Source organism: Zeus faber (genome assembly GCF_960531495.2).
Source record: "Zeus faber genome assembly, chromosome: 12".
Taxonomy (NCBI): Eukaryota; Metazoa; Chordata; class Actinopteri; order Zeiformes; family Zeidae; genus Zeus; species Zeus faber.
In genome coordinates, this window is record NC_137196.1 from 20,415,565 (window position 1) to 20,429,771 (window position 14,207).

Below are 14,207 nucleotides of genomic sequence, written 5' to 3' on the forward strand. Positions count from 1 at the left end.
GTCCTCTCTAAAGAAGTGGGGCCTATCCGACAGTGCGTCATGCGAGTGTGGCGAACCTGAACAGACTGCCGAGCACATAATCACCAGCTGCCCCCTATACAGCCCACCCTCAGAAGCTGGCCTTTTTGACCTAGGACTGGAGACGAGGGCGTGGCTATATGACACTGAGTTGGCCATCTGATGATATACGAAAGAAGAAGAAGTGTCCCACAAGAATGCCAGTGCCAAAAAGGCCACCGATCATAGGGCGGCTGGACTGTTTAGGGCAGCACCTGAGTGGATTCATGGACGTAAAGTAGTGTTTTCTAAAGATTTGAGCAAGTCCTTCTACACTGACAAGCATATGCTGCAGTGCACCGCAGATCTATTGTACCTGCCGCAGACCTGGTTTGCGTGTTGCAACAAGACTAAAACAGCAACACGTTCATTAAGATCGAGGGTGAAAGCATCAAAATACATGCACATTCTGATTTATTTTTTATTTAAATTTTTTTGGCAAAAGAAAAAAAAAAGTCTATCAATGCTTGGCCGTTTCTTAATCAGGAACCTTTTTTAAAAAGAATAATCAAAGAAGTTTGAAACTGAAAACTCTTAATAACGTGAAATTCAGCAGAATTCCACTGGATTGTACTCTGCACCTTTGCAATTTTTCCAGTATGAGCTCTGTGCCTCGATGACAGACTGAGATAGCTATCCTTTTCTTTTTTTGAACCTTTCACTCACCCCGACTTTAAATTCTAACGTATTTGAACCTGCCGACGCCAGCCTTTCGGTCAAGTTTTCAAGCGGTGACTAATGATGTTGTTCCTCTATAAAGAGCACTGTGCCAGAGATATCAGACCTTTTTCAATCCGGGCTCCGTCCGACCTAAAGCAAACACACCTTCGGCTGAAAGTCTCTATTTGCAAGGCTTATTGTGCTCATTCCTTCATTTGAAAATCTTTTATTTCAGCTGGTGACAAGTGCTCGCATTGATATTTACAGTCACCTGCAAACACCTGTTTGCATAATGCAACAGCGGGGGCAGTTGGAAACCCGCCCGGGGGCCCGGCTCGTCCTTGGCTCGGTGCGGGTACATATTGACTGAGATCAGGGAGACCTCTTACTGGAAGGCTGGGGTGTCAGTGGGAGAAGCAGGTATAAAAAAGGAGGACGGGCCCATGATTACACGACACTGTCGCTGCACCAGCACAGAGGTACGTACACCTGACTTGGAGCCTCTCCGGGACGGTGGTATTATATGTTTTGGATTTTGCCTTGATTTGATTTCGATTTTTTGCTTTTTAACATGTAAAAATTATGGTTATATTTATATTATCATATTATAAAACACATTAGAATTATGTTTTGAACTAAATGTGTAATATAATACCACATTTGAAACACTTTTGAAAATAATATATTTTCAGTTAAATTTAATATTTTTTATTTTGTGTCTGTGTACTTGTACTGTGAAAATGCCGTTGACCTTATAAAGCGGATAAGCCGTGATATCCCATAAACCTCTCTTATAATTATTATATCTTTTCAGAGCATTTTCATTACATTTCATTACATTTTTTTTATTACATTTCACTGCATATATGTATGGAAGTATGTATATGTATGTGACAAATAAAAATCTTGAATCTTGAATCTTGAATCATGAGGGCTTTCATAAACTGGCGGAACAAGAAAATATGTGACGTAACAAACAGATTTGGGGGACACCGGCCTGTATTGCACCCTTTATAGAGGTGGTCCGGCTGTGTAAGGCGGAGTTAAGCAGCAGGGTGTTGCATTAGGGGCAGTGGCGGAACAAGAAAGAAACGTTCCGTTCTCTCGACATCTCCTCCGACTGCAGGGCTCCCGCACGGAGAAGAACCATGAAGTCATTGCTGCTGGTCCTGGCTCTGTCCCTGTTTTTGGCGACCGGTGAGTGTGCGAGCGTGTGACACTCCACAAAGTCAACAGCCCCCGTTTACTCTGACGCACCCGATCCACCACGAGCCGTCCTCTCCGTGCACACATCTCCATTTTGTATTCTATTCTATTTTCGTCACCGATCAGTTAAAAATATATACATTCTGGTCACTTGAGGAGGCGGGGGCGGACCCCGCCACCAACCAATGGAAGCAGCACACAGAGGTGCACATGCCGAGTACAAATACACGTAATGACTGTGTCTCATGGAAATACGATCACATTTGGGATTTTTTTTCTTCAACCAAATATTCTGAGGGATTACCACTTTAAAGACAGGCCCTGAAGAGACGCGTCACCAATGACTTAACAGTGAGGTCACACCCTCAGGTGAAGCGCTCAGGTGTCACCGCTGCATCTCGAACAGGGGAGCTGGGTGCAGGCGCAGCGAGGAGGACTGCGAACCCAGGAGGGACGCGTGTGTCGCCGCCAAGTTCCTCAGCCCGCCGCGTGAGTCTCCCTGCGTTATAATAGAGACGGCAAAGTGGGGTTATGTGCGTCCAAAAGCAGCAACCCAAGTTGTTTGAGTAGTTTGGTGACTTAAATGACATCTCTTGATGCGTAATTATTCTTCATTGACTCTCTATGGGCGGGATACTTACAATGGGTGAAAGACACGATCCACGAGGGATCGAGAAAAGCAGTGATCAAATCAACAAAACGAGAACAAGAAATGTTCAGTTGAACAAACGGGCAATTGTTATTGTTATTGGTTAATTGTTTGCTGTATGTTGTCTATTTTATTATTGCCGATTTGCTTCAATGTGGGCTGTAACACCGCAATTTCTCTCCAGGGATGAAAGCTCTATCCATCTATCTATTTATCTATCCAACCTTCTTTCTATCTGTCTGTCTGTCTGTCTGTCTGTCTGTCTGTCTATTTATCAATCCTTCTACTGTCTGTCTATCTATCTATCTATCTATCTATCTATCTATCTATCTATGTATGTATGTATGTATGTATCTATCTATCCAAACCATTTTCCACTGAGAAAAAATAACAACACCCTGTTCTTATTTCTTCTCCTCTGCCAGGCTCCCAATTCCAGAGATGCATATCTATGGCCGACTGCAAGATTCTCCAGATAAGCTCCTTGATCGACGCCCAGTGCTGCCAGGAAGACCTGTGCAACGTGTACCAGCTCCATGCGGTGTGATTCCAGCATCGGTCAGCAGAGGACGGGGGGGAGGAGGAGGAGGAGGGGAGCTCATACTTCCTGTCGTACATTTGCTTTTCCACTTTGTGTCGCAGTGTGTAGGTGTTTCTCCACCACCCGTGACTTGACTCCACGAGTACCGCCCTGAGGTGCCCTGCTGTGAGACACGCACTGTATAACTAGGAATGTGACCGTGTCCGCAAAAAAAAAAAAAAAAAAAGCCTTCCCTGAATAAACACAGGCTATATTTTAAAAAATAAAAATAAAAAATGGAATTTCTCTCTTCTGCACGTGGTCGTACCCTTATAGAAAAATAAAAACCCTGTCGTTTTCTCCGCCTGCCCCCGAACACAATCAATCAGCCCTCATCACCGACAACTACTGCAGGAGGAATGACACAGTCGAGTCAACGTTACATAACCACTTCTAACTTTAATGATTACAATCAAAAACATTTGTACAACATTTTCAACGTTAGAAAATGGATGCAGATTTTTGTTTTGTTGTTGTTGTTGTTTTGGCTGACAGGTAACTGCTATATGAAAAACAAAACATAACCCAAGAAACAGAGTAGTAGGTGCTGCATGGAGATGAAGTAGAAAAAGGAGTGTGTGTGTGTGTGTGTGTGTGTGTGTGTGTGTGTGTGTGTGTGTGTGTGTGTGTGTGTGTGTGTGTGTGGTGTGTGTGTGTGTGTGTGTGTGTAGTCGAGGAACAAATAACGTGACTACCGACAGACAGACAGATAGATGGATAGGTAGATAGATGGATAGATAGATAGATAGATAGATAGATGGATAGATAGATAGATAGATAGATAGATAGATAGATAGATAGATAGATAGATAGATAGATAGATAGATAGACAGACCTGGTTCTCCTTGGCGGAGGACTCCATAAAGCAAACACACCTTCGGCTGAAAGTCTCTATTTGCAAGGCTTATTGTGCACATTCCTTCATTTGAAAATCTTTTATTTCAGCTGGTGACAAGTGCTCGCATTGATATTTACAGTCACCTGCAAACACCTGTTTGCACAATGCAGCAGCGGGGGCAGTTGGAACCCCGCCCGGGGGCCTGGCTCGTCCTTGGCTCGGTGCGGGTACATATTGACTGTGATCAGGGAGACCTCTTACTGGAAGGCTGGGGTGTCAGTGGGAGAAGCGGGTATAAAAAAGGAGGACGGGCCCATGATTACACGACACTGTCGCTGCACCAGCACAGAGGTACGTACACCTGACCTGGAGCCTCTCCGGGACGGTGGTATTATACGTTTTGGATTTTGGCTTAATTTGATTTAGATTTTTTGCTTTTTTTTAACATATATAGATTATGGTTATATTTATATTATCATATTATAAAACATATTAGAATTATGTTTTGAACTAAATGTGTAATATAATACCACATTTGAAATACTTTTGAAAATAATATATTTTCAGTTAAATTTAATATATTTTTTTTGTGTCTGTGTACTTGTACTGTGAAAATGCCGTTGACCTTATAAAGCGGATAAGCCGTGATATCCCATAAACCTCTCTTATAATTATTATATCTTTTCAGAGCATTTTCATGAGGGCTTTCATAAACTGGCGGAACAAGAAAATATGTGACGTAACAAACAGATTTGGGGGACACCGGCCTGTATTGCACCCTTTATAGAGGTGGTCCGGCGGTGTAAGGCGGAGTTAAGCAGCAGGGTGTTGCATTAGGGGCAGTGGCGGAACAAGAAAGAAACGTTCCGTTCTCTCGACATCTCCTCCGACCGCAGGGCTCCCGCACGGAGAAGAACCATGAAGTCATTGCTGCTGGTCCTGGCTCTGTCCCTGTTTTTGGCGACCGGTGAGTGTGCGAGCGTGCGACACTCCACAAAGTCAACAGCCCCTGTTTACCCTGACGCACCCAATCCACCACGAGCCCTCCTCTCCATGCACACATCTCCATTTTGTATTCTATTCTATTTTCGTCACCGATCAGTTAAAAATATATACATTCTGGTCACTTGAGGAGGCGGGGATATTTTGTCATCCGAGGGCGGACCCCGCCACCAACCAATGGAAGCAGCACACAGAGGTGCACATGCCGAGTACAAATACACGTAATGACTGTGTCTCATGGAAATACGATCACATTTGGGATTTTTTTTCTTCAACCAAATATTCTGAGGGATTACCACTTTAAAGACAGGCCCTGAAGAGACGCGTCACCAATGACTTAACAGTGACGTCACACCCTCAGGTGAAGCGCTCAGGTGTCACCGCTGCATCTCGAACAGGGGAGCTGGGTGCAGGCGCAGCGAGGAGGACTGCGAACCCAGGAGGGACGCGTGTGTCGCCGCCAAGTTCCTCAGCCCGCCGCGTGAGTCTCCCTGCGTTATAATAGAGACGGCAAAGTGGGGTTATGTGCGTCCAAAAGCAGCAACCCAAGTTGTTTGAGTAGTTTGGTGACTTAAATGACATCTCTTGATGCGTAATTATTCTTCATTGACTCTCTATGGGCGGGATACTTACAATGGGTGAAAGACACGATCCACGAGGGATTGAGAAAAGCAGCGATAAAATCAACAAAACGAGAACAAAGAATGTTCAGTTGAACAAAAGGGCAATTGTTATTGTTATTGGTTAATTGTTTGCTGTATGTTGTCTATTTTCTTATTGCCGATTTGCTTCAATGTGGGCTGTAACACCGCAATTTCTCTCCGGGGATGAATGCTCTATCTATCCATCTATGTATCTATGTATGTATGTATGTATGTATGTATGTTTGTATGTATGTATGTATGTATGTATCTATCGATCCAAACCAATTTGCACTGAGAAAAAATAACAACACCCTGTTCTTATTTCTTCTCCTCTGTCAGACTCCCAATTCCAAAGATGCATATCTATGGCCGACTGCCAGATTCTCCAGGGGAACTCCTTCATCGACGCCCATTGCTGCCAGGACGACCTGTGCAACGTGTTCTAAATCCATGCGGTTTGATTCCAGCACCGGTCAGCAGAGGAGGGGGAGGAGGAGGAGGAGGGGAGCTCATACTTCCTGTTGTACAATTGCATTTCCACTTTGTGTCGCAGTGTGTAGGTGTTTCTCCACCACCCGTGACTTGACTCCACGAGTACCGCCCTGAGTAAACACAGGCTATATTAAAAAAAATTTAAAAACGGAATTTCTCTCTTCTGCATGTGGTCGTACCCTTATAGAAAAATAAAAACCCTGTCGTTTTCCCCGCGTGCCCCCGAACACAATCAATCAGCCCTCATCACCAACAACCACTGCGGGAGGAATGACAGTCGAGTCGACGTTACATAACCACTTCTAACTTTAATGATTACAATCAAAAACATTTGTACAACATTTTCAACGTTAGAAAATGGATGCAGATTTTTGTTTTGTTGTTGTTGTTGTTTTGGCTGACAGGTAACTGCTATATGAAAAACAAAACATAACCCAAGAAACAGAGTAGTAGGTGCTGCATGGAGATGAAGTAGAAAAAGGAGCTGTGTGTGTGTGTGTGTGTGTGTGTGATAGTGTGTGTGTGTGTGTGTGTGTGGGTGCGTGTGTGTGCGTGCGCGAACAAAAAACGTGACTGACAGAAAAATGTCCCAGCCATACTGAAGTTCCCGAGCCGCTTCCCGTCGACCTGTCTCCTTCTACATCTATACGAGAGCATGCCGAAAAAAAACAAACCCTGAAAGAAAAAAAATATATATCAACTCCCGTGTTTTGCATCGAGTGGTGGAAATGCGGAGTATACGAAACGAGGAATCACCGTTCATCCGTTTTTTTTTTTTTGTTGTCTTCATACAAACAAAACGAACAAATAAACCAACGGAGAAAACCCCAGGATGGCGGGAAAAGGAAAAGGAAATGGGAAATACTGATAAATAACGGTGGAAACTCAGAACCGTGAACAGAGAGTATCTTGATGCTTGAGGAGCCTGGGGGAGGAGGGGGGAGGGGAGTCAGCTGAGGTGCAGGAGGACTGGCAGCGAGCCTTCAAGTAACGGGATTTCCCAGTGCAGTGTCCTGTGTGTCGATTGGCCGCTCCTACATCATGGCGCAGGACGTCTTCCCCGGCTGCACGCCGCCGTCGATCTTCTCCGCCTCCAGGATCATCCTCCGGAACACCTCCACGGCCGTCTGCGAGCGAGGCATGCCCAGGGTTAATAGGCTCCCAACGTGGGGCCCGGGGACCCTCCGGGGGGGGGGGGGGGTCTATCATGGGGTTCCAGGGGGGTCCCCAGCGAAATGATTTAATAGTTAAACTTCAGATAGATGGATGGATGGATGGATGGATGGATGGATGGATGGATGGAAAGATAGATAGATAGATAGATAGATAGATAGATAGATAGATAGATAGATAGATAGATAGATAGATAGATAAATAGAAGGATGGATGGATGGATGGATGGATGGATAGATAGATGATAGACAGACAAGTAGAAGGATGGATGGATATAGATGATAGATTGACAGACAGATAGAGACAGACAGAGATGGATGGATAGATAGATAGACAGAAGATTAGATAGATAGATATATAGATAGATAGATAGATAGATAGATAGATAGATAGACAGATAGATAGTCAGATAGATAGATAGATAGATAGATAGACAGACAGAAGATTAGATAGATAGATAGATAGATAGACAGACAGACAGACAGTAGAAGGATGGATAGATGGACAGACAGATAGACAGACAGACGGTTAGATAGATAGATAGATAGATAGATAGATAGATAGACGGTTAGATAGATAGATAGATAGATAGATAGATAGATAGATAGATAGATAGATAGATAGATAGATAGATAGATAGATAGATAGATAGATAGATAGACAGAAGATTAGATAGGTAGATATATAGATGATAGATAGATAGATAGATAGATAGACAGACAGATAGATAGATAGACAGACAGAAGATTAGATAGATAGATAGATAGATAGACAGACAGACAGACAGTAGAAGGATGGATAGATGGACAGATAGATAGACAGACAGACAGTTAGATAGATAGATAGATAGATAGATAGATAGATAGATAGATAGATGATAGATAGATAGATAGATAGATAGATAGATAGATAGATAGATAGATAGATAGATAGGTAGGTAGATAGATAGAGAGATAGATAGATAGATAGATAGATAGATAGATAGATAGATAGATAGATAGATAGATAGATAGATAGATAGATAGATATAGATAGAAGGATGGATGGATGGATATAGATGATAGATGGATGGATAGATAGATAGATAGATAGATAGAGACAGACAGAAGATTAGATAGATAGAAAGATATATAGATGATAGATAGAAGATTAGATAGATAGATAGATAGATAGATAGACAGATAGATAGATAGATAGATAGATAGAAGGATGGATGGATGGATATAGATGATAGATGGATGGATAGATAGATAGATAGAGATAGATAGACAGACACAGACAGACAGTAGAAGGATTGATAGATGGACAGATAGATAGACAGACAGACGGTTAGATATATAGATGATAGATAGATAGATAGATAGATAGATAGATAGATAGATAGATAGATAGATAGATAGATAGATAGATAGATAGATAGATAGATAGATAGATAGATAGACAGATAGACAGATAGATAGATAGATAGATAGACAGGCAGATAGAAGGTTGGATAGATAGATAGATAGATAGATAGATACAGACAGACAGTAGAAGGATGGATAGATGGACAGATAGATACACAGACAGATAGATAGACAGACAGACAGAAGGTTAGACAGATAGATATATAGATGATAGCTAGATAGATAGATAGATAGACAGACAGATAGAAGGTTGGGCTGAGAGATAGATAGATAGATAGATAGAAGGTTAGACAGATAGATACATAGATAGATAGACAGTAGAAGGATGGATAGATACACAGATAGACAGTAGAAGGATGGATAGATAGACAGACAGACAGACAGACAGACTGATAGAATGATAGACAATAGAAGGATGGATCGATAGACAGACAGACAGACAGACAGACAGACAGACCTGGTTCTCCTTGGCGGAGGACTCCATGAAGGCAGCGTTCCAGGACTCCGCTAAGGCTTTTCCTTCTTCACAGCTGATCACTCTGGAGGAGCAGGGACGTCACGCTGCTCAGTCCGCTCTCAACATTTAAACACCAGTGGCACCGCAGTGCGACGCCTCATCTAACTCACTACCTTGGGGTGAGACCGATTCAAACGTCCGTCGTGTACAGGGAATCCTGTTAAGACCGTGTGCTCGACACAATATGGGTGGAAAGAAATTGAACCCGTTGAGATATTGAGTCCACTGGAAAAAATAAATGACTGTCATCCTTCAGGGTCTAAACGGACGAAGCCCAAATCTGAAAATTAGTATGATATTTAGTTTTTAATGAATGCATTTTTAAACTGGTTACTATTGGATTACCGTCTATTACGGTAAAAAACTCTGAGTTGCATGTTGTGTAGGAAAGGTGCTATACAAATAAGGTTGTTTTTTGTTTTTTTTTAATATGTATTGTCATTTACATGATATACATTCAGACTCCCTTCTGTTGCTGTAACACACTTTTAAAGTCGGGCGGGGCCGCGTTTAAAGATATCATGATGAGAGCAGCCACAATTGCGACGTCATTGCCCGACCGCAATTATTTGAGTAGATCGCGACCTTTCTGTGGAAAATCGCCCGATTCCACGATCAGACGTTTCCTTCTAAATTTAAAGGGGAATTTTAAGGCAACGTCAGAAGAGTTTGTAACAGATAGAATGTGAATCAGCTGTGTCGAGGTGAATGAACCGTCCAGAAATATCTGAATTTTGGTGGCGGACAGGCATGGTACGGTATTATTGCAAGTTTTATATTATTTCATACATGCAATTGAATCGTTCATCGCAATAATTTGGATCTCAATTCATCATCAACTAATAACTAACTCCTTTCATGACTGTGACCGCTCCGATCGAGGTGTGAGACCAGATATTTTGGTTTTATCGCAACATGGGATTTTGGTTTTATCGCAACAACGCGATATAGTTCAACGTTGTCTCTTAGGCTGAATTTAACAGCAAAATAAAAGCATTTTCTCAGCTTGGTAGAGCGTTATTTGACCAGCCGGTCAAAATGATTGTCGTTGACTGTTTCTCTAAATATCCTCTGAAAGAACCGATAGTCATCCGCCAAATGCGGTCACATTTTTTCGATATCGAGGCATTCGTCCAAAAATATCGCGATATCAGATTTGGCCCGTATCGCCGCGGCGCTTGGTTTGCGATCTACATCCCGCCGGGAGCTCTACTCTCATTTGGATCCCGCAGGGCGGTGTATGTGCACGACTACGTACCGCTCCATATGTAGGTCGTTCTTGTTTCCAACCAACATAATTGGAACTCTGTACGGGGAGGGGAAAACAAAGTTAAAAAAAAAAACACGGCGTACCTCTCCTTTAACCCTGTACGGCAAATAAAAAAAATGAATGAAGGAAACCCAAATGAGCCACTTACTGGACCTTCCCCACCATGTCCAACAGCTTTTCATGGATGACTTGTACGACTTCAAAACTGGAAAGAAGAACAGAGCGGAGAGAAACAATGTCAGCCCGCTTTCGTGAACTGTACACGGTCCAGCCGCGGGGCATTAGTGGTTTTATGAGAGGCACTTGAGAGAAATACCTCTTATTGGACGTGACAGAGTAGACCAGGATGTAACCATTGATGTCTATGGAGTACGTCTGCGGAAAGATTGAATACTCGTCCTGGAAAACGGGGAGGGGGGAAAGAAACGGCCGACGTCGGCCGTCAATGAGGTTGGAGGGACGACATGTGAGCGATGGCAGCCGCCACGGAAAAACCGCGAGACGGCTCTGATGCCAATGTGAACCTTATTATAAAGCCAAACTCAAACTTATCAAATGAATGAGGCTACGCGGAACAATTCAAAATCATTAAATATACAACTCAAGATATGAAATACATTTTTTTCTGTTAATGGTAGTTTGGAAAAAAATATTTACAAAATAAAAAGGTAGAAAATAAAAATAAATAAATAAATAAATAAAGTTATCTCAAATAGCTAAAGTAAATAATCGAATAAATATCCATGACCGTCCTGGTTGAGATATGAGAACAGATATTGTCGCGATATAGTTAAATGTGGTCTTTTATATAACTAAATTTAAACATATATAACTAAAATAAATAATGAAATAAATAAATATCCATGATATGATCCATAAATAGATAATATAAATACAATATCTAACATACTGTAGATAAAATACATAAAAAAAACATTACATTAATAAAAAAGATAATATATATAAAATAGATAGCATAGATAAAATAATATTTAAAATAAATCCTATCTTACAATAGTGTGATTACTCCTATGATTCAACCGTCCATTCAAATGTCCAAATGGGGTTTTAACGGGGACAATAAGATCCTACCTGGCCTGCTGTATCTACCAGCTGGAGATGGTACTCCTGGCCGTTTATCGTGATCATTTTGGTGAACGCTACGGGGAAAAAAAGACAAGACGAGGCGTTAGGAGAGCTCGGACGGAACCAGCGGGAGGCCCGGCACCGCTCTCTCTCCCGTTTGTCCGGATCGGCTTTCATTCCCGCGCCGTCGGCGAGTTCGTCGGGTGCAGGAACGTCAATACCTTCCTGGAGATGAGGTCACGTTATCTACAGCGGGGCGAGGGAGCGCCGGCTGCGCTGACACTTCCCCGCATCCCGACCGTCCAGGAGGTATTTATAGACGCAGAAAATACAAGATGCCCCCCCCCCCCTCCAGAGGCAAACGAGAAGACCTGCGCAAACGTCTCACTGATTGGATCGCCAAGTTTGCTCCAACCGAATCCCAGGACGGGTTTTGGTGAAATCGAGGTGCCATCTGTTTCCGTGAATGAAAGGAATACAACAACAAAAAAAAAGAAAAAAAAAAAGAACCCAACCTCCGTAGTTCATTACGAACACAAATTGATCTATTGGAGGCGTTTAGAGGAAAGCGGTTTGAAGTGCTCATTATGCTTATCGCTTATGACTATAAGAAGGCTCGACAGATTATCCCTTGTACGATGTGCTCATGTTTAATCGACGCCAGAAATGGCCGGCGCCATAAAAGTCCTCAAAATACGAGACATGCATATTTAACCTCCTCAAAAAGTCATTATTTCAAATGAGCGTCATGTCGCCGACTATCATTGCAAACTTGATCGGATATCACAATTTTTTTTTGTCCACATAGGACACGGTTTCCCTTGACGTCACACTAGTTTTTCAACACAAACCACATAATATGCGGTAATTATTAATCAAACTGGCCGTGGTGGTTTTCTAATTATCTCACACGCGTGGCGGTTGCCTTGCATTGGATGAGGGCCGGACCACGCTGCCTCTCCGTCCCGTCGGCATCGACCTCCCTTCCAACCTGTGCACTTCCCTCCCTCCTTTGCCGCCGGAGGACGACGCGTGGCGCTGCCAGTTACTGTATGTCCCACGTCGCCCTCCATTCCGGACGCGATCGCCGTCTGAGATCGGGGGGCTTCACTGGCCGAGGAGCTTCTGCCCGTTGCGACGGTGGCCGAGCGGGTAGGCGGTGAGCGGGACCTTTTCATGTCAGCGCGTTGCCCCTCTCAGACGATCGATACATCATTTATTCCCACCAAATTGCTCTGCACCGGTCATCGGTCATGTCCGTGAGGCAGTGGTACGTTTTACAGATGAAATATATTTAGTACCTTTAGTTAAAGATGATAAAAGGGGGTGGTCTTCATGTTAGTGGTGAGAGCTGTGTGTGTGTGTGAGAGAGAGAGAGAGAGAGAGAGAGAGAGAGACAGCTCTTATTTAAACCCGCCGCTAGTTCATAAAGGCCGAATCTCCTTTGTGGTCAAAAGTGGCCGAAGCATCAAAATGGGTGCAAAGTCCTCATAGACATAAACTAAAACCTCCCGACGTCAATATTTTGTACATTCTGCATAGAAGTTCATGACCCCAAATTGGGCAAAGTCACCCGGCCTCAGGCTGAAACGAGGATGTTAACCTGCTTTTTAGTCACGATAAACACCTAAATGAGGGTTAAATCTGGCCAGCATATTACAAGGGTTATTGATATTATGTGATATTTGTCCTTTTCCCAATTATCTGACCCATGTGTTTTGGCCGATTTGTTTTCTGGGTTAATTCAACATGTAAAAACTGGATCAAACCGCCTCCTTTGAAATGAAGCTGACGTAATTCTTCATTGCTGTAATATGTACCTTATTTTAATACATGCAGCCTAACCTGGAACTTATATGGTGCCTCTATCGCTGGCCAGATTTGGACCATTATGAGCGTTTCTTAATACTAACATGACCGTTTCTCCTGCCCCGTTGCTCAAAAAAAAAAAACCACAGAGTCCTTTGTTGGTGTTCACGCTTTAAGTTCTCGTCAGAACAGAAGTGTGTTTATTCGTGATACTCAATTCGCTGAAGTCAATGGAAAAATCAGCGGAGCAATAAAAAAATGAGGAAATCTCACTGACCACAGAAGATACCAGTGAAATGAACTGAACTCCAAATAAGGAAGATGACGCCAAACGCTGTGAGAGTCAAACCTGCTGCTGTGGACGTGGGCGTCCAGGTGAGTGATGCAGTCTATTAAAACTATAAAACTATGATTAAATTCTCCCCCACAGTCACTCAGTGGAGCAGTTTGCACAGCGCGGAGGTTGAGAGGACGCTTCTCAGTCGCCGTATTAAACTCTGCTGTAAAACCCACTATGTAATTAAAAAGTCACCCATAAAGTCAAGTTGTAGCAAGGAATTACAATTATTGTCATTTTGTCCTGTAAAAGTTAGGCCTAAAATTCTATTTGGCTTGGTGGGAACTCCCCAGAGGTGTTTGCTTTATTTCTAAATTTGTTTATTTTAATAAAATTGACCTGGGAGAACTATGCACTATAAATATATATATATATATATATATATATATATATATATATATATATATATCATATTTAAATGAACACATATTTATTTAAAGTAAACTTTGTGTTGGAGTTTACATAAATGAACATTTTGACA

At 42.5% G+C, this 14,207-nt stretch overlaps 3 protein-coding genes across 4 annotated transcripts in view; 2 read left to right on the forward strand and 1 right to left on the reverse strand.

The window, feature by feature from the left end:
• Positions 1-1,077: 1,077 nt before the first annotated feature.
• Positions 1,078-3,454, forward strand: LOC307238066 (CD59B glycoprotein-like). The gene is made up of 4 exons (XM_080010913.1): positions 1,078-1,196; positions 1,844-1,914; positions 2,293-2,412; positions 2,998-3,454. The coding sequence occupies exons 2-4, from the start codon at positions 1,866-1,868 to the stop codon at positions 3,117-3,119; spliced, it is 291 nt and encodes a 96-aa protein (XP_079867039.1). The 5' UTR covers positions 1,078-1,196; positions 1,844-1,865; the 3' UTR covers positions 3,120-3,454.
• A 787-nt stretch (positions 3,455-4,241) lies between these two features.
• LOC307237813 (CD59 glycoprotein-like) lies at positions 4,242-6,293 on the forward strand. 2 transcript variants are annotated; one of them, XM_080010582.1, is made up of 4 exons: positions 4,242-4,341; positions 4,887-4,957; positions 5,354-5,473; positions 5,976-6,293. In XM_080010582.1, the coding sequence occupies exons 2-4, from the start codon at positions 4,909-4,911 to the stop codon at positions 6,080-6,082; spliced, it is 276 nt and encodes a 91-aa protein (XP_079866708.1). In that variant the 5' UTR covers positions 4,242-4,341; positions 4,887-4,908; the 3' UTR covers positions 6,083-6,293. The 2 variants fall into 2 exon arrangements, with proteins under 2 accessions (XP_079866708.1, XP_079866707.1); XM_080010581.1 differs by having other exon boundaries at positions 4,286-4,341; positions 4,679-4,957.
• Positions 6,294-6,416: 123 nt separating this feature from the next.
• Positions 6,417-14,207, reverse strand: part of rheb (Ras homolog, mTORC1 binding) — a 9,388-nt gene continuing 1,597 nt past the window's right edge. Inside the window, exons 3-8 of the mRNA XM_080010710.1 lie at positions 11,587-11,654; positions 10,811-10,893; positions 10,643-10,699; positions 10,483-10,530; positions 9,165-9,246; positions 6,417-7,255 (exon numbers count right to left, since the gene is read on the reverse strand). Of these exons, the coding sequence (XP_079866836.1) occupies positions 7,163-7,255; positions 9,165-9,246; positions 10,483-10,530; positions 10,643-10,699; positions 10,811-10,893; positions 11,587-11,654 (431 nt within the window). The 3' untranslated portion in view covers positions 6,417-7,162. The remainder of the gene's footprint in view (positions 7,256-9,164; positions 9,247-10,482; positions 10,531-10,642; positions 10,700-10,810; positions 10,894-11,586; positions 11,655-14,207) is intronic.